This window comes from Notolabrus celidotus, chromosome 2, assembly GCF_009762535.1.
Source record: "Notolabrus celidotus isolate fNotCel1 chromosome 2, fNotCel1.pri, whole genome shotgun sequence".
Lineage (NCBI taxonomy): Eukaryota > Metazoa > Chordata > Actinopteri > Labriformes > Labridae > Notolabrus > Notolabrus celidotus.
This window is the reverse complement of record NC_048273.1, coordinates 27,317,504-27,336,720: the sequence shown is the minus strand read 5'-3', so window position 1 is coordinate 27,336,720 and position 19,217 is coordinate 27,317,504. Positions and strand designations below refer to the sequence as shown.

Here is a 19,217-nt window from a genome sequence, read left to right as displayed (position 1 = left end):
CTCAGAAGATTCAAGTAGATTTTGTTTGTTTGGACATGTCTTCAATGCTTCTGCTCATCTGAGCCTTGAGCACAGTTTTAAGATATAACGGCCCCAAAGTTTCCCCACAGGAGGAGGCTGGCAAGCAGAGAGGAAGGGGCAAACATAAGAAGCAGAGAACATTAGGTGGGTCTCATCGATCAGTTGCTGTCATCTCCCGAGTCCAGCCTGACAGATCCTGAAGACATCTTGAACTTTCTGTTTAACTTTGTAACAGGACGGGGCTGTCAATAATTGAATATGTGGCCTTTGCTGTGTGAGATGGCACCTCGAATCTCTGTATCTGTAGGTCAGAGATTTATATCTCACAAATATACCAGGTAGCTTCACATCAACATCTCTGTATCTTGAATTATCTTTAAACTGTTTGGTTTTTGGCTATTTTCCCTGTAGATGATAATCTGAATTACTGTAATAAGCTACAAAGTGCTTCGCTCATGATGGATTAAGATAGGACAACATTGAATCTTAGAATAGGGTGAGATATATAATTTTATTTAATCTAATTGTTAGGTCGTTGTACATAATCTTCATCTATACCTGCTCTTTTTGTGAAACGTCCTGAGGGGACACATATTGTGAACTGCACTATATACTGTAAATGGAGATTGATTGATTGATTGATTGATTGATTGATTGATTGATTGATTGATTGATTGATTGATTGATTGATTGATTGATTGATTGATTGATTGACTGACTGACTGACTGACTGACTGACTGACTGACTGACTGACTGACTGACTGACTGACTGACTGACTGACTGATTGATTGATTGGCGATAAGTCATACAAATAATATCTTGTTTTGAACAGATATTAATTATATTTATTGCTGTCTTAACAGCTTACATCATTTTTTGGTTTCCACCAGCATGTCCAAATTATAGTGCAACTTTCTTCTCTCACTCTTCATTTAATGGAAAAATATATTTGTTAATATATATTTTGCAAAAGTGGCTTGCTTGACAATGACACTTCAAACCATAGATAGATCCTGACTGAAGGCTGAGGATAAAATCCTCATTTGTTTTAGCATTAGCCTATTTTTTTCCCCAAAGTTCAGGTTAGAACTGACAATTTGTTTTGATCAGCATCACCCTTAAACAACAAATTTAATTGATGATGAGCCAAGTTATCGCCCAGCAATATATATATATATTTTTTTTAAAGTTTGATTTTAAGAGCACAATAGCAAGTCCTTTTTTTCTTTATCATCTTAGCTGACCTGCTGAACCTTAGAGGTATCACAACATAAAGAGCCTATACCACTCATAGGTCCATTAGCCTGTTAGCTTATGTCAATGTGGTATAACATTCACCTTTGAAGTTACATCAAAGTTTGAACTCACCCTTCTATATGCTCTCACGCATTTAAAAGCTCTGTGACGTGAATAAAAACCAAAGCAGGTGTTCATTCAGTCTGTTACGCTGGCAGAACAGATGAGAGCGGCAGTCTCATGACCTCTTCCTGTCATCAGACGGCGAATCCTCTGGTGGCCTAGACTCATTAAATCAATATAACAGTTTTAAATGGATACATGTCACATATCAGCTCTGTAGGGGACTCCTTAACAGACTGTGGCATTAGTGATAGCTACAGTACGTCCTTGGCTTCTTCTGAAGTAATTTGTTATCAATATGCAAAGAGTGCTCTCAGTTTTATCTCTCAACATGCACACCATGAATCTGAATTTTCCTTTGAAAAGTGACCCCATACACTATACTTTGTAGTTCCAGAGGACAAGAGAGATTAGTAAGGGTGGAAAGATTTGGCACATGAGTTAGCCTCATATCATTAAAGTGTAAATGAGAAGGCTTCCCTCAGCTACTGGAAATCCCCATGTGAGAAAACATAGTTTAAATGTCACCTTTTGATGCTACCTTTGAATTAATTAGCTCCATAAACCAAAGTAAAACACATTCACCTCTCGCTTTTCAAACGCAGGGAGCAAAATGCGTATCAAAGACCCTGGACTGTGGCCGGACGCCGTGTGTCGAAATCATTTGGGAGGATTTAGCTGAGCGCTTTACATCTCTTCAATGCATTCCTTTTCATCTTCTGCTGCTTTCTCACTGGAGCTTGAGCGGCTGGCTCTCTGTCACTGAGGCCGTCCACCACCTCATGTGCAATATAAGCTCTGGCAGGGTGGCCCGGCAGTAATCACATTTACTGGTTGGCATCACTGAGGACACTTTTGGGGATATTCCAGGAACATCATTCAATTTTGTAGCTGTAAATTTGATGTAGATGTAAGAAAAATCAGCACAGCACCCTGTTTCTGTGGATCAAAAACTCTGTTTCTGATGGTACGACAACAAAGCCTGCTCGTCCAAACATGAAGCAACACAAGAAGTGCTTCTCAGAAACACACACACACACCCACGCTCATACATATTTATCCAGACAGTCTCACACTGATTTATATTCTGTCCTAAAAACATTCAATGTGGACACAGAGAAACAAACAAGAGGACTCTTGACAACTTTTCAACCTTACTTAGTGTCCCATGCTGAACTGTATCTGTAAAAACATTGAAACTGTCAACACCAACAGCCTAAACAACGGAGTACTGCTGTCAGAGAAGGCAGCTCTGTGGCTGCTGTAGATGCACATGATGTAGCTGTCCTCAATCTATCTGAAAACTTCTACAGTATATCACCACTACTAGCAAACTCAAAAACTTTAGGGATAGAAAGAGGCAGTATAATTTTTTAAAGAGTACCTGACACCTTTGCAACAGCACATCCTCAGTAAGGATTTGCACGTTTAGCTGACTTAAAGATCAAACCTTGTCACCTTCGTCAGCACCCAAATTACTGATCACTCAAACTAGTTCATATTTTGATTATACTGGGCTTCATATTTTATGTTGAAGCTGCAGTACAGCCATCCACCACTGTTCAGGGCTGTAGCTCCAGTTAATAGCTACTGAAATCCTAATGCTCTACCACCCCGATGTAAACATGCACAGATGACATCTTATAGCATGGTGCAGTTTGTCAGAAAATGAACCTAGAAAATGGTGATAAAGTTGTATGTAGGCTGTGTCTGGTTAAACTGGCAAATAAATCAAATGACTGGAGCAATATGTAACCAGGACGGACATGTGGATGTTAGCCTGCAACCCTAATGGGGCTTGCTCTGCTAATGTTAGCCTCGCTCAGCGAACCAGTTCTATATCCAGCAGACTCTTTGATCCCAGGTTAAGCCATGTTGAATATATTGTGCTCTATACATCTTGACTATTTTCTGTGTGTTTTCTTACCTTTGGATTAGTCAATTATTTGGAATTTAAATTTCCACTGTAATGGTTGGAAAATAAGTCACTTTAAATATTCCTAATCATTTAACATGTCTCATGACAGTCTAAACCCATCTTAAGTCTTCTCTTAGCAGGTGAATAATCCAATACTTGGTGAAGTCTGCTTCACAGTAACAGGACAATTTTAATAACTGATGAATTGTTGAAAAAATTGATGGTGATTTTTCAAAAAAAAGATAAACATAAGTTGTTTCCAGCTTCCAAAATTTGATGATTTGCTGCTTTTTTATCATTTCATAAAGGTAGAGTATTTGAGTTTTGGACTGCTGTTTTGACAAAAAGGTTTGTGAAGACATAACTGCTTTACAATTCTCCAACATTTTACGGACTTAACGAACAATCCTCATAATAATCTGTACATTAAACAATCAACATTTGTAACAGCTCACACTTAATGCAGTATATCTGTGCACACATAGTAAGTCAGTTTCTGGTGGAGCTCAGCTTGCTTCACAGCACAGTCACAGTCAGGGCAAAACTTGGCTGTCCTGTAAAGTACCACAATATTTATTCAAGCTCATCACAGGTTATTATGGATTTTTTGACAGGGCTACGTCAAACCTTTGATTGGATAGCAAAACATAACTGTAAGATGTCCTGTCAGACTTTCTAGTCGACTTAATTTTCAACCAGCAACTTGCAGCTCCCCTCAAACTGAACTCAAATGGGAGCTAATCTGGGTAAATGTCAGTCAACTTTGGGTTAAAACTGGACTCAACTCATTCCCTTTTAAAGTAAATCATATATACTGTATATCTATAGAGATTAGTCATGCAGAATCAGCACATTGTCTCCTATCTGATTTATTAACGTTGCAAACTCAAGGATTCCTCATTCAGAGGTGACAAACACTCAGAAATGAAAAGAGCTGATGATGACTGTTATTCATAAAGGTCAGTTTTTGTACCAACAGGCCTCACTATTGTTTATGAGACACAATCTGAGTTGAGTACTTTGGTCATAATGTTGGATCTTTGTCTTTGTCAAAGAGTACTTTACAGTTGCACGGCAACGAGAAGGATGCTTTGCTCCTGCATGTTTTAGTTACTTTACTCTGTAACTGTCAGTGATGATCCCAGCTGCTCTTTGCCTGAAAAGAAGAACCATGTGTCCCTTTGATTGAGCTTTGTTTGAATGTTCTGTCACTTACTAGTGTAATGTGTGAGTAGAAAGGACTCTGCCAGTGGTGCACTGTTTAAGCAATCTGCCGTACAGGAACACAGTGATTTCACCTTTAAACGCAGCAGTCTTCAGCGTATACGTATATAAGACAGTCCAAGGAACATTTGCTTGATCAACATGTACAGAAGTGTTCTATTGAACTTCACACGTCTCTACCATAATAGCTCTTGAATCATAGAAACTAATGAAATATTTCTCAGTTGAACATTTTAACCTCAATCACACTGAAGCTTTCATGTGTTTTTAAGCATCCAATGAGCTTTGATGGACTTCTTCTTATAACTTCTGCTGAAAAATAGAGGTATAGTTCTCTTCAAGAGACAGAGAAAGAGGGGACATGGAGAAAAAGCTGGAATAAAAAGAATGTGAATCAAAGATATGTTCATTCAAGATTTTAAATATAATTCCCACTCTTATAAAAAAAAAAGACTACCACAAAGAAGCAAATATTACGGTCTGTCATTGAAAACGTCCTGGAAAATGACTTGTTCTGAGGTGTTCTGTATTGCCATGATTTGAAAAAAAAAAAAGAAAAAGATATGAGATTCAGTTATACATCAGAGAAAATGTCCTAGAGACTCCTCACCATCTGTCTCTTCTTATTTTATCTACACATCTTTAGACACACAGCGTGGTCACGAGTCATCAGGTACTCTGGCTCACACTCAGATAGATGAAATGGATGTTTAAACCAGGTCCCCACATTTATTTTTTCTCCCATTAAGCAGAATGAATATTGCAGTGAGTCATTCATGCAGTCAGGTGAAACATGGAATGAAACTTGCTTTATTTCTAAAATAACTTTGCCAAATAATCAATGGTGTGAAATGTCTCATTACTTGGATATAAACTGATCCTGCCAGTAAACCAGTCTAGTGTGGTAACTTGGCAGATCACCCTTGAGACAACTACATGACTGATGCACAGAGGGCCTTAAGGCCAAAATACAAAAACTTTTCACAAAACACAAAGTCTTTTCAGAGACTCCAACCTCTCAAATCTCTGTTCGAAATCTAGTGAGTGCAAAAGGACAGAACATAGGACTCCATCAAAGTTGACGTGATAATAATCATGCCAGTGATACAAGTTGTCTGACATGCAAAAACCAAGGTGAGCTAAAAGAAACGTGAATGGATGCCATTAAAACATGGAACTTGGATAGAAGATACTATTTGGTGGGAAAACACCCCAAAACGTTTACCTGTTAGTATTGCTAGTTATGTTAGATTGGGGTAATTAGCTTTTGAGCTTCCCAGAGGAAGACACTTGAAACACTGACAGGTCTCGTCCAAAAAGTAATCAGGGAAGATAAATCTATACTCAACTTATATTCAAATGAAACAGTAACATTTGAAGGGAACACACCTTTAAAACAAAAACCTGGACAGTAGTATTTAAACTGAACAACCTTCAAAGCTATAAGTACATTATCAGAGAGCAATATATGGTGGAATGGGCCATTTAAATCACACAATTTTGGATCAAACTAGTATTTAGGTAAAATAAACCTCAAAGAGGAGTTATGTTCTTTCAGGCTTAAACTGTTCATCTGATGCATCTGTAATAGCTCCACATGACTGACAGCTTAAAAATCTTCATTTATCTCAGGCTGTTTGCTTACAGCAGCAGAACAGAATGAAGTCTTTGTGAGGACTTAACCTTAAAAAAATATAAATTGTTCAACTAAAGGCAGCATTTATGGAGGAGTACTGCCCTGATTGTCCTGGAAATGCAGTCCTGAATCTGCAGCATCCATAGGTAAACACACTGAAGGTGGACTTGGGTTCAGCCTAATCACAAATAATGAATAGTTGTCTCACTTTTCATAAACAGGAGTGTTGTTGTGATTGGGAAAAGTCTTGTGTTTTGACCTTCATGGGCACTGTTCTTCTAAATGGGAAACATGCTCAATTAACTGTGCCACAAAGCCATCCAATTACAATGTCCTGCGATGGAACAGCACTTTTGAAAGTCCTAATGTCCTCCAAACACGAGTTTGCTTTATGTCAAGGGAACAAAGCAACCTGGACTCGCTGTTTCAGGCAGCAGCAGAGTAAACCTTAATAACCCTGTCTCCTACCAACCTTTTTTCAGTGAATATTTTACCCGATTTTCAACGTTTCGAGTTGCTAAAGAAAGAAAAAAAAGACATGCTTTATCAATACCTGAGTGGGAAATGTTTTTTTTCACTCTGTTTTGAGCATTCTACACATACTGGCCAGAAATACATGCACAAACAAGGTTAATTCATCTTGAATATATAGGGCAAATTGATTATATCTCTGTGTGCCTTCCCCAAACTTTGTGGTACTACCTACTTCGTACAGGAATAAACAGGAGCTCACTGTTTATTCCTGTTCCTAGTCAGTGAGGGGTCTGATTATCTGTCACTTGATTTTAGCTATCGGCTGTACTGGGAAGTAAGCGCTGCCCCCTTTAGCAAAAGACTGGTATGGTGTTTGAAGGGAACCCACCCCATCTTTTGAAAATTTGCATCTTGAGCAATCACATACACGCAATTTTTCCGTGCGAATGGATCAGGTTATTCACGCGAATTAAGCAAGTAAACACGAAACATTCTAGCGTTCGTATTCGCAGTTGGGGGTTTGGTATCTGGCCCAAGGACCTTGTGAGATCAGAACACTGCTATAACAGGCCGAGTCAAATGGTTTGATGCTGTGAAGTACAGTCAACACTGGTCAAATCCATTACAACAGCAGCAGGGGACTCATTAGAGGTGGGGAAGTTTAAGACAGAGATGGAAACTCAAAAGACAGACAAAGTGTGTGTATGTCTGTGTGTTTTGTTTGTTTGTGTGTCTATTACATCCCACCTGCCACAGAGATTCAGCCTCAGGGCAAAAACAGCCGACCAGCTCAGTCTGCAGTGTCTCTGAATCCCGTGGATCAACACATACACCCACCCACAATCACACACGCACATCAAACTGGCAGCCTGAACTCTTTTTTTTAGTCATGCTCACAAAGTACTAAGGAACACAAAAATACACACAAACAGACAGCCATCAAATGTAGAATAAAACACACACACACTCTGTCACTGCCACCCACCTAGTCTGAGCTGGAGCAGCTGGGCTCAGAAAAAAGACCTTGTAGATGTTAAGCAGCACCAAGGCCACGTCCAGAGAACTAAATCACTTCACACTACATTATGTTCAATCATCACAAGCTGCTTCACTCAGAAGTGTGTCTGAAAGTTATTTTTCTTCCACACAAGTGCGGGATAAGCTAGAAATATTATTCACTTGACAAGTGCTGAGCTTGTTATTCTTTCTGGTCTCAAGTGTTGACTTCAAACAATGCCGGCACAGAACAGAGCCACAAACTGAGACCTTAGATGGTCTCACATGATGAGATACACTGCAGCTTTGTTATTTTTGCTTTGGATATAAAAGATAAATTGGAGAACAGTAAGTCAGGTGATCTCTCAAGGATGTTTGCTGAATGCAAACTGAAGGTAATGTAGAAGCTGCAGTTCCTCAGGCGTCCACTTGGATGGCTGATCACATTAAAGCTCAGAGTTATGCACAATTAGGCATCTGTGTGATTGATTTGACTGATAGGGCACATTGTTGCTTTTTGAAGGTGATGGGCCCATCGCCTAAACTCCAACTCTTAACCGGTTTTAGGTTAGCTGGGATCAGTGTTTCCAATATGGTGACGCCATCCTTTGGCTTCATACACCTCTTAAGAAACCAGAGAGTGATGTCACTAAGACTACATCCAGGTGGCTTACGTCTACGGTGGAAACAAAATGTGGGAAAAAAGAAAAGAAAAGAAAAGGGTAGCTTCACATTGATGCGAACATAATCTGTCACAGGTCGAGTAAATCACAGAGTCCCAATGGTTTCTTTATTTACAATAAAACACAAGCCAGCCTCGGTGGAACCCTCACTGAACTGCGCTTCTCCCCCTGAAGTTTCATAACTCACTTTGTCCCATAATGAACAGATGGCACAAGGCAACAGATGGTAATCATTGTTGCAGCTGACACAAGGAGCGAGAATGCAACTTTGCTTATTACAAAAAGACACGTTATATCAACCTGTGGGGGTGCAGCCTCCAGCCAAAAAGTACATGTGAATTATACGCCTGAGGCCATTCAATTCAAAGTCAGAGCAAAGATTGAAAAAGTGCATTTATAGTTGTGTGAGTTTACATTTTTCAACTTAAACAAGAGGCTGACATAACAGACTTATCAGCATTCAGAGTCCACTTATGTCCTTAGACTGCAGCAGAAATAGTCAATCCAAAATCTATAGAAAGACTATAAACAACTGTAAAAGTTATTTGTACGTCTAATCTTGAAATGTCTGAAATGTGAACAACTGTAACAAATCTGAGTCATCCTGTGTTTTTTTGGTGTTATCTAATTTTTTTAATGTTTTTAAATCACAGAAAAAATAAAGAGGAATGTAAGAGAGGTTGTACATTAGATGAAACAGAACTCTTGTAGTTGCTGTCTATTTGAGAAATCGTACCAAGCATGGCTAAGCCTTAACTAGTTAAAGGGTCAGTGAACCTGGCACTGGTCAGCTTACAGTGTTTGGATGTGCAAATAAAGTTAATTCAGATGCAGTTGGAGAGGTGGGGGCTCCTTCATATGACATGTATACTTTGGGACAAATCAAACTCACACTGCCAAAAATACTGAAAAGAGAAAATAAAGTCCCTTATGATAAAATATTGTTCTCAGAATGTATATTCAAAAAATCTAATATTTTTTACTGTAACTACTGTATATTGGTATTATGTTTTAAAGACGCGGTAAAGATCAGGATACAGTTGTTAAAGCATATTCCATATGATACATCTTTCCCAATCTGCAACCTTAATGTTGAAAAATCAAGCAATAATAACTGCAGCTTCCCCAAAAGCCAAAAAGCTCTATTAAAACACATATTATAATACAAACTTTAACTTTTATAGTTCAGTTAAATGTGTTCACAGTGTGGTTCTACAACACTTTTTTCTCTGTATCTTATCATTTTTTGTATCAGTATTTTTTGTGACCCATTTTGATTTAAATTAAAGTTACAAGTTATGCATGAGTAGGCCTAGGTCATGTTGTTTTGACTGACAGGTGGGCGCTTTGCATGTAAAACTGCATTAATGCGGTTTTGCAGCTTTTTTTTTATCAAAGAAACATTAGAATGGAGTCTGAATGCATGTTTGAGAGCATATTCATATCTGTCTTGAATTGTGACATCTCCAGACTTTAACTGCAGTAATTGCCGTCATCCTCGGAGAAGCAGCCCACCCTCCCTGACTCCAACCTAAAGGTTTGTGTTAGAAGTGTTTGGCTCTGCCCCCTTATTCTCACTTCAAAAGCCTGCAGTAAGAAGTTCACACCCAACCAATTAAAGTCAATCTGATGTTTGTGTGTCCTGGAAACACCCTGATTATGTGATACAGACAACAGGCTCTGATATGGAGATTACACACACATTCTCGCTTTGATAGTTCACAGCACTAATGCCATGCAGATTATATAAACACACAGTAAACACACACACATACACACATACATGTGAGCATCCATACAGATTCTCACAACCCCATTCAGTCCTCAACAATATCTGTCTCTGCAGCTTCCCGTTCCTCTGAGCTCGGAGGTAATGGACTGTCCACTCAAATAGGACAGTTTGTTCACATCCCTAAAGGAGAAAATCTCATAGAAGGGAAAGAAAATGGAAAAAGAGCATTTCACTTAAGAAGAAAGAAGCTGTTCTCAGAAAGAGACTCTGTCACGTTCAAAGGGTCATTTCCCTTGAATTACAAACACAGCGGTCATGAAGTTTTGTTTTTATGTGTCCAGGTTATCTTCTTCTGGAGCTTCACACACAAGTCCAATAAAATGGAAGGAAAGGGAATTTTCATTTATTCTCCTTAAAGCTGTTTAAACATTACTGACTATACAACATAACAAGCAGTCTATTTGCAGAGACAGTGTGAACTTTTTCAAGGGTACTGTTTTCAGAGAAGAGTTCCAGTGAAAACACAGAGAGGTCTAAGCAATATTTAGAAACACCTGAATAACTGAAATGCAACAGAGATAAACAGAGAAGACTGTTTGTCATCTGCAGCTTGGGCCTAAGCTAGACAAAACCTCAGAGATAAATGAAAATGCAAAAAAAACTCACACACTCCCTGGGTTTCCAAAGATTCTCTTCATTTACGCCATAGATCATTATCATCTCTCTTGATTTTTTTTATGTTAAAGCATGATTCATGATGGGGATGCCAATTCAAGGTCAAACTCCAGATTTTTGGATTTAATCCAGAAAAATCTCATCCCTGATAGAACAACTCACAATAAAAAAAAAATGTGCATGACAAGCTTTACAAACTTGTAAAATCTATCAACCTTATTAATCCCAAAGGGGAAATTCAGTTTTTACACTCTGTTTTTCAGCATGCAACACACACAAAGGCCAGGAATACATACAGTATACACAAACAGGGTCCCATGGACATACTCTAAGGGACACTGGACTAATGTCAAAGTGAGGAGGCTGCACATAGATTGGTAGTTGGGCCTGGAGCAAAGGCACATCAGCAGTACCAAGGAAGTAAACTAGCAACTCTCCAGCCACCAGCCCAATTTCCAGACTTTAGTCAGTACTGTCCCGACAGAACAAGCTACTGCCGCCCTTTCAAGCAACTTTATGAAACAAACTAAGACCAGGACAGACCCTGACCTTGTCCAGTGAGCAGGCTGCTGCCGACTGATGGTGAAGTGCATGAATCTATCAGCACAACACACACACACACACACACACACACACACACACACACACACACACACACACACACACACACACACACACACACACACACACACACACACACACACACATCATGGAGCGGTAAGAGATCCTCCACCCAAGCTAAACCACCCCCATAGCCACAGAAGATAATAAAGGGTAGTGTCACAGTGTTTTGATCGAAACCATTTGGAGTAAATGAGGTGCATCAATCTGAGCTGCAGACATGTGTGAAACATCTCAAGGTGATTCCAACAGAACTGAGCCATCACCGAAGAAAATCAGGCGACTGTTACAGAAATATAATATTCTTTGATTTAAAACAGCACGAGCTTGTTAACAGATATGCTAGTTTGACTAATTATGGGTTTAACTAGTTGATGAAGCTTGCTGAGAAGAGAATAGATGCAAAAATATGATATTTTTCTGATTATTTTTAAGCACTATACATTTTATTGTTAAAGGAAGGGAAGGAGGAAGTTGCAAAACGTTTAAAACTATTGATATTGAAAAAGTTTTGTCATAATTGTGAAAGTTTTGATTAAAGGTTTTCACTCTGATTTTAGATTTTTTATGGCTTAACTTTTTTAAGACATGTATTAGTTAGTGTAATGTTCCAAAAGGCCTTCATTTGAATTTCTGCTAATTGCATTTTCTCAAAATGCAATATTCAAAAGATTAATTCAGCCGCGTTCACAAACCAATTTCTGTTTTTACTGTCTCATTCCTATATTTCATGTTATCAGTGGTCCTCTTCTCCCCCCATATTGGTGTTTATGCATCAACACTTCCTATTAACTCCTTTAATTTCTGAAATCTTTGAGCGACTGTGTTCTCCAGTCAGTAAAACTTATCACCAAATGAGCAACAATATCCTTTTTTCTCCCAAGTATCAAGGCCTGCAGTGACAGAGACAAAAGATTCTCATTTCCTGAGCCGACACTGTTTATTTAATCAAGTTGGGATTTAAAATGTGTTTGGAAAAAACCCAATGAGCCGTGAGGACTGTGAGGAGCAGTTTCAATACCATTTCATAACAAAATAGATTAGCTTTTCAAGTCTGATTCGACAAATGAAACGTTCTGTTCAGAAACAAACCTTCTTAGCAGCTTACCTGTAAATGGGGTCCTGCATCACCATCATCTTGCTCTCATCCCACGTCCACTCCTTCTTCTGCAGAAAAACAAAAGAGTTTGTTAGCACCAAAGTGAAGCTTTTAGAAATATAAAGCTGAAGATTGAAGGATAGAAAGGTACTTCTGTGTATTTTGAAGTCATATTTTGGAGTATTTATAAAAGCCTTACATGCCCGGACTCTTTACAATCTAAGCTAAAAGGTTATGCGAGTCAGTTTACCTAAATACAGAATGACAATGTTCATATTCTGTCATGTGTACAATACAATTCCAACAATATGACAATGTTTCATCAAATTTAGCTAAGTTCACAGAAAATACACCTCAAAAAGTAGTGATCAAGGGTGTTTCAAAGTGACTCATTTAAATTTTTCATTCATTTTTTTCGTCATTTAAACTAAAATTTAAATTCCAACTAAGCAAAAAGTCTAGAGGCCAGAAAGACTCTGAAAAATGTCTAATTTGAGCACAATGCATTTAAAATGTCTAAACACAGGATCCCAGAGTCTGCTAGTAAACAATGTGAGTTGGTTTGCTTAGTGTGTCTAAGATTAGCAGAGCTACCACCACCAGCCTTCAGTCCGGTTTGAAGAGACAATTAACCAGAGGTGCAGCACAATCTAGTGGCAGGGGGCTGGGATACAACTTGGACACAGCATTTGCGTGTTATTTCAGGCATACAATAACAAAAATATTAAGAATTTGTCTTACCAACTTGTTATTCTGGTGCTGCTTTGCAAAGATAAAGGCAAAAAAACACATCAGGAAGAGGAATATTAACAAACTATCTCTACTTTTTAAAATCAGACCATTTTAGCTATATTTGTTTTACTTGTAACACAGACTCTTCTTTTATATCCTGAAACTCAGCATGACCTAAAATAAAACGGGTTATGTAAATTATAATCTTACGTTGTATTTTTTATTTGACTGAATTTCTATAAAACAAACAAGAAATAATCTTCCTGTACCTGTAAGTATCGGAAGATAATCATGCCATCAAAGGGCACCAATGGGATTGCTAGGCCAGCTGTCCTTTAAGCATGGGCCCCATGTACTGAGGCAACATTCCTCATCATAATGGTCACTGGTTTGACTCCTAGCTACAACTCCTTTCTGTATGTCTTGCCCGGCTCTCCATTCCTCACATTTCTCTTCTCTCTTTAGCCGTCCTAAATGACTGAAAAAATACTTTAAAAAAAGAGCCCCAAGTCGTTGCAATAGACAGAAATCTTAGCCAACTACTTTGAATAATGAACTGATAAAGTTGTAGATTAATTTAAACAAGAATCACAAACGGTAAATTTGACAGTTAGATTTCAGGATAGAAATTGTCACAAAGAAAAAGAAAGAAGTGGAAAGTAAATGGATGTATCTCTGTCGCTTGAATGATTATAAAGAGTGAACTGCATCACTTTACATAATAATAGAACATCTCCATCTTTGAGACATTTCGTCACATTTTCCCTTTTTTTGTATATTCGTTGATTAAAACCTCCTCAGAGTTTAATGTCACAAAATGTCAACACACGAGCCCGCAGAAATGATTCCTATTGATTTCTTTGTCCGTAGAGCTTCGTTGACTCAATCATTCAATCAGCGCTACCTCCGCTCCTTCATCGCCTCAGAGATGTAAATAAATCACTGACCGTCACACTTGACATTTCAGTTTTCCACCCAGGGAGCCAAACAAGACAAGAACGCAGGTGGAGGCAAAAGACACTTAATCGACCAGCCTTTCATTCCAGCCGGCCAATTAATTCGACATCGAGCCTTCCATGATGGACCAAATATTTACCCCCATCAGCCAATAAAAATGAGACGGTGTTCATTCGAATCACCTTCATCTCATTTTAACTCTGTTTGTTTCCAGATGAGACAATTAGAGGTTATAACTGCTTTACAGTTTTGGAAGTTTAAAAACATACATGGCTTTAAAAGAAAGACATTGGTTTATTTTCTTGTTCAGTGAAATGTGATCTTAACGGAGTCCAAAGAAGAGCTGATGTGATTCAACAATCATAAATAATCAAGCAGGAGGAATCAATGTTCCCTTCACTTTCTACATGGTATAGTACAGTGAACTCCCATTTCAGTTCTTTGACTCAGTGATAACATCAATGCATCAAGACATAAAAAGGAGGTAACTTTTCCTGAAGTAGTAGCAACAAACTAAAGTAGAGAGTTTTCTCAACCCGAAGACTTCTTGCATTTCAACAAACTTTAGACCTCTTCACAAGTTCAACATTCGTGCACACAACTGACCACCAGAATTCTTCTTCATGTAGTTGAATACTTGTTGGCTGGTAATTAGGTTTCATTCAGAAACTTTTTGAAATAATGGAGGTCTGTTTGTGCATCGGTGATTTGATTTAAATGTGGCTCGATGAAAGGCACAACATCATGGCACACGAGACCCGACAGAAGTATCAGTAGGTTCAAACTTGAATGATTTTGAGGTTTTGAAAAAGGCATAACCGGGTCCTCCTGGTCCCTAGTTTGCTAATTGTCTTTTGTTCCTCCAACACCTTCTCCTTTCTTATTTTCTCGAGTGAAACCAAAATGCTTCCACATGTCATATTTAAAAGCAGCTTGAGTATCCACAATTTCAAAATCGTCTCTCTGTTTTCCCTAACCACTTACGCCACTGCCTGCTATTTTATGCTGGACCACTCTGTCGCTTGGATGACAATCTCTTGGTTTGGCATGTTTGTTTCCCTAGAAACAATTACATATGGAGAGTTTTAGAGAGGAAGAAGTAATCACTGTAAATGAGTCCATATCAGTTAAGTCTTCTCAGCTTTCGCAAATAAAAAGCCTGTTGTTTGCCAACTTGTTATCTCTGGGAAATAATTTAGTTCTCCACAATAAATATATCACTCCACCTTCAGAAGTAATACAGGTGGTTGAGAGCAAGCCAGAAGCAGAGGCTGGAGGAGGAAACGGGGGCAGAGGAGAGAGTGGCATGTCAGGGCCGAGCGATGAAAGGGCTTTGAAAATAATTTGACAATCATTATGCAACTCTGTTATTACAGTTTTTTTTCAGTTGCGATATTGAATGTTTAAGTGCCCCATACAGCTTTGAGTCTGAGTTTTCAGATCCTGGGGATTTTTCTACTAACACTAATAACTGGAAGATGTGTTTAATTTATTGGAAAATGTGCCTTTACTACAGTTGTCCTCTCCACTTAACTCCTTGATTTGATAATATCAACAGAAATTGGAATTGCATGGAAGCACTTAGAGGTCCTCTGAATTAATCATGAAATAAATGTGTGTACTTTTAGCTTTTATCATATTTTCAAATATGAGATCTGACAGGGGGCAAACCTTTCATCTGGATGAAATTACAAAATGTGTCTCATGATATAGCTGAATACAAGTTTCAAGACATGGACGCAGATTTGGCCTTGTGTTTAAATTGAGCAACCCAAATAGCAGGTGGCCCAAGTTTTATTCCAGCCTGCGGTCCCCTTCGTGCATGTCATTCCCAGACTTTCTCCCCCAGTTTCCTGAACAATCCACAGTCTCCAAATAAAGGCGTGTAAGCCCCTAAAATATCACTTTAAATGAATAAATGTATCAAAACATGTTGAAATGCATCAGAATGAGGGAAATGTCATCAAATCTGTTAAAAAAAAGTTGGGGTCCTCCCCCAAATTTGAGAGGCACCCTACTGCAGGCAAGATGGCGCCGCCACAACATCCACACCGGAAGTCCATACCGGAAGTCCATACCGGAAGTCCATACCGGAAGTCCATACCGGAAGTCCATACCGGAAGTCCATACCGGAAGTGATTCTTTAACCCCCTCTCTACCCAATGCCGGATGCTTCGAACTGGAAGTTTCTTCTTCGTGTAGCGTATTGATTGCATTAGTCTGTCGCTGCTAAATCAATTAGCAGAAAGCTAGCGATAAAACAGCCTTCTCGAGACACGACACTCCAATAATTAAAGTGAACACACATGCACACTGCTCCTTCCATTGTGTGTGTGTGTGCTTGCGTATTGAAATGTATATTTATTCCTTTCTTCCAGATGCATCCGTCGATTATTGAAGGAGACCAGGGGTTGGAGTACACAAGTGTGTCACCATCCCACTTTGGCTGTCCCCTCTGCCCCAGCTTCACCACACGGAGTGCAGGAGTCATCAAAAGGCACCTGGAAGCTCATGTGACAAATGCAGTGCATTTCATGGGTACCACCAGGCCATCAACTAGTCAATAATACTGATACGATTAAAATGTAAGTGCAAAAAAGTTCATAGAATTACGCGTAAACCTACGTGTTTTTGAAGGCTTTTATTTTGCGTTCACGTTCCTGTTTTTCAAGGCTTTTATTTTTTTGAAGGCTTTTATTTTTGTAACTTCCGGTATGGACTTCCGGTGTGGATGTTATTGCAACGTTTTTAGCTTTGTAACTTCCGGTATGGACTTCCGGTGTGGATGTTGTGGCGGCGCCATCTTGCCTGCAGTAGGGTACTCTTGCCAAATTTTGCAATAAATTGCATAATCATATTGACAGATGGAAAATCTGGCTACTCAGGCAGTCACACACTACATATTAACTATGCTTCTCCTCAGAGGAACATTAAGAGAACTCAATTAAGCCTTCATTTAATGGAGATCTATAATGTACATCTGCCTGTAAGAACAAGTCAAGGTCAGTGCATCTAGCATTGTTACACACAGGCTAGAAAAATCAAAGTCATGAAAACTTCATATTTTAGTTTAATGGTAAAGTTTTTCAACATTTACTGAGTCTCACAATTTGTGTGTTCAGTGCAGCAAAGATTTAAACAATGATCATTCTTCAACACAATCATCTAGATCATACATTCAAAAAAGATACAAATTGAAATGCTGGATTCATTTCAATTCTATTATATTCTTTCTTTAAACATGTAGCTTAATGAGCAGCTTCACAGGGTCGATTTATAGAAATGTGTTTGCAACTCAAACCAATTATCAATATTAGAAGCTCAAAAAGTCATCAGACGCTTTTTGATTTCTGATCTATAGATAATTATATTCTTATTAACATGTCTGCTTCAAATTCTAAAAAGCAAACACGTTGAATTCCTTTCATTTCCTATTCTGTAGCTCCTAAGGAGCAGCTTTGGACATTGTTTCTAGAGGAATCTGTCTGAGTGTCAACCCCAAAATCATTATAAAAGACTGGAAGTCATTAAGAGTCCATTCAGTCTTCACTGTTCTGGGAAATGAGAAAATCTTTTTAAAGGCATGGTTTGTCAACAGTCTAATGGTCTATAAGACGATCGAGCAGCAGTTTTAACATCTCTGACAGTCTGTATGTCACATTAAATATTTAGCAGACTTCACAGGACTCTGTGTGGCCTAACAGCCTGGGACAGTGAGAATCAGAGAGGGTTTCCAGCCTGGATTAAAGAATAAAGATTGAAAACTGAACGCTGCTGAAGAGGGGGGACGGCACCACAAAGTGAGCCTCTCTTTGTTTCCAGTCACTGGTTTTCCGCCTGTCAGCCTCTCTGTGATTCTCAGGGAGTGGAGTCGACTTCGGTCTGTCTCTGTGGATTACAGCTGTCAGCCTCACCACACCTGAAACACAGACGCACTTGTCTCCTGTCTACTCTCACTTTGAATTTCTTCAGGTTTTCCCCTCTTCTGACTTCCCCCTCCCTTTTCATCTCATCTCTATTCTCTTTAACATCCGCTCCTGTTGACTTCTACATCTTCCCCAGCACTTTCGATTCCTCTCAGGCCCTGTGTCCACCTCTGTCCGCCTCTGTAATGTCTCCATTCTCACCTCTGTCAGATATCTAATTAAGACGTGGATCGATCTCCACCTTTCTCCACAGACAGAACACAGGAAATGGGTTCTGGGTCTTTAAAGAGACCATTGACTGTATCTAAAGAGAAATTACATGTTTACACCTCCTCCTGTTGCAGAAAAGTGAAGCCAAAATACCCCTGTGTTGGGCGCAGAGTCTGTATAGTAAGGATCCGCTGGTGGAGCTGCGGCTTTAATGTGCACGCCACTTCAACAAAGCAAAACACACATTTTACTTGATTATGAAAAGGCAAAGATCCCTCAGGTCAGTCTAGATCTGCTTTTTGAGTTGGTCTGAAGTGGACATATACTGGACGTTAAGGGTTATGGAGGTACAGTGACTTGTGTTATCTGTTGTGTTTTCTCTTACAGTTTCTCGTCTATGAATTCAGCAGTGCAGGAGCTGCACTCTTTAACCCATTTGTACACCTGTTCATACTCTGATGACAGAGGCTGTATTATTTGATCCTTTTCGTACACATCGATACACCATTGGCCATGCTTCTCAGTAGCCATCTGGGCTCCAGTGTTTTGCCCCAGGTCACTTCAACATGTGAACTGCAAACTGCTAACCTTTCAATCGTGAGATGATTGCTCCACCACTGAGCCTTTAAAACAAATTTGCATTGAAGCATATACCAGCAGGATAAGAAGTAACTACGGTAACGTAAATCATGTCAGAGACATTTTGTTTGGCGTGGGTGTTGATTTTAGAGTTTGACCCATGTCCAATCTGTTAACATGTAGGGGGTGTGCTTTGTGACCTCCACTGCAGACAGTCAGTAAGGGGATCTATAAAGTGTTATGGCCTCACTTTTCAGGAGCTGTCATGACGTCCATCTCCACACAGCCTATTACCAGCTGATGTTTTAGCACTACAGCAAATACCTCCAATCACATGCTCTTATACATGTTCAGATTAACACCGCTTGTTTCT

The 19,217-nt window shown here is 39.1% G+C and overlaps 1 protein-coding gene across 1 annotated transcript in view; it reads right to left on the bottom strand.

Moving 5' to 3' along the window:
• Positions 1–19,217, bottom strand: part of LOC117832707 (carboxyl-terminal PDZ ligand of neuronal nitric oxide synthase protein-like) — a 224,937-nt gene that overhangs the window by 122,214 nt on the left and 83,506 nt on the right. Inside the window, exon 4 of the mRNA XM_034711947.1 lies at positions 12,450–12,508. Coding sequence (XP_034567838.1) covers positions 12,450–12,508 — 59 coding nt within the window. The remainder of the gene's footprint in view (positions 1–12,449; positions 12,509–19,217) is intronic.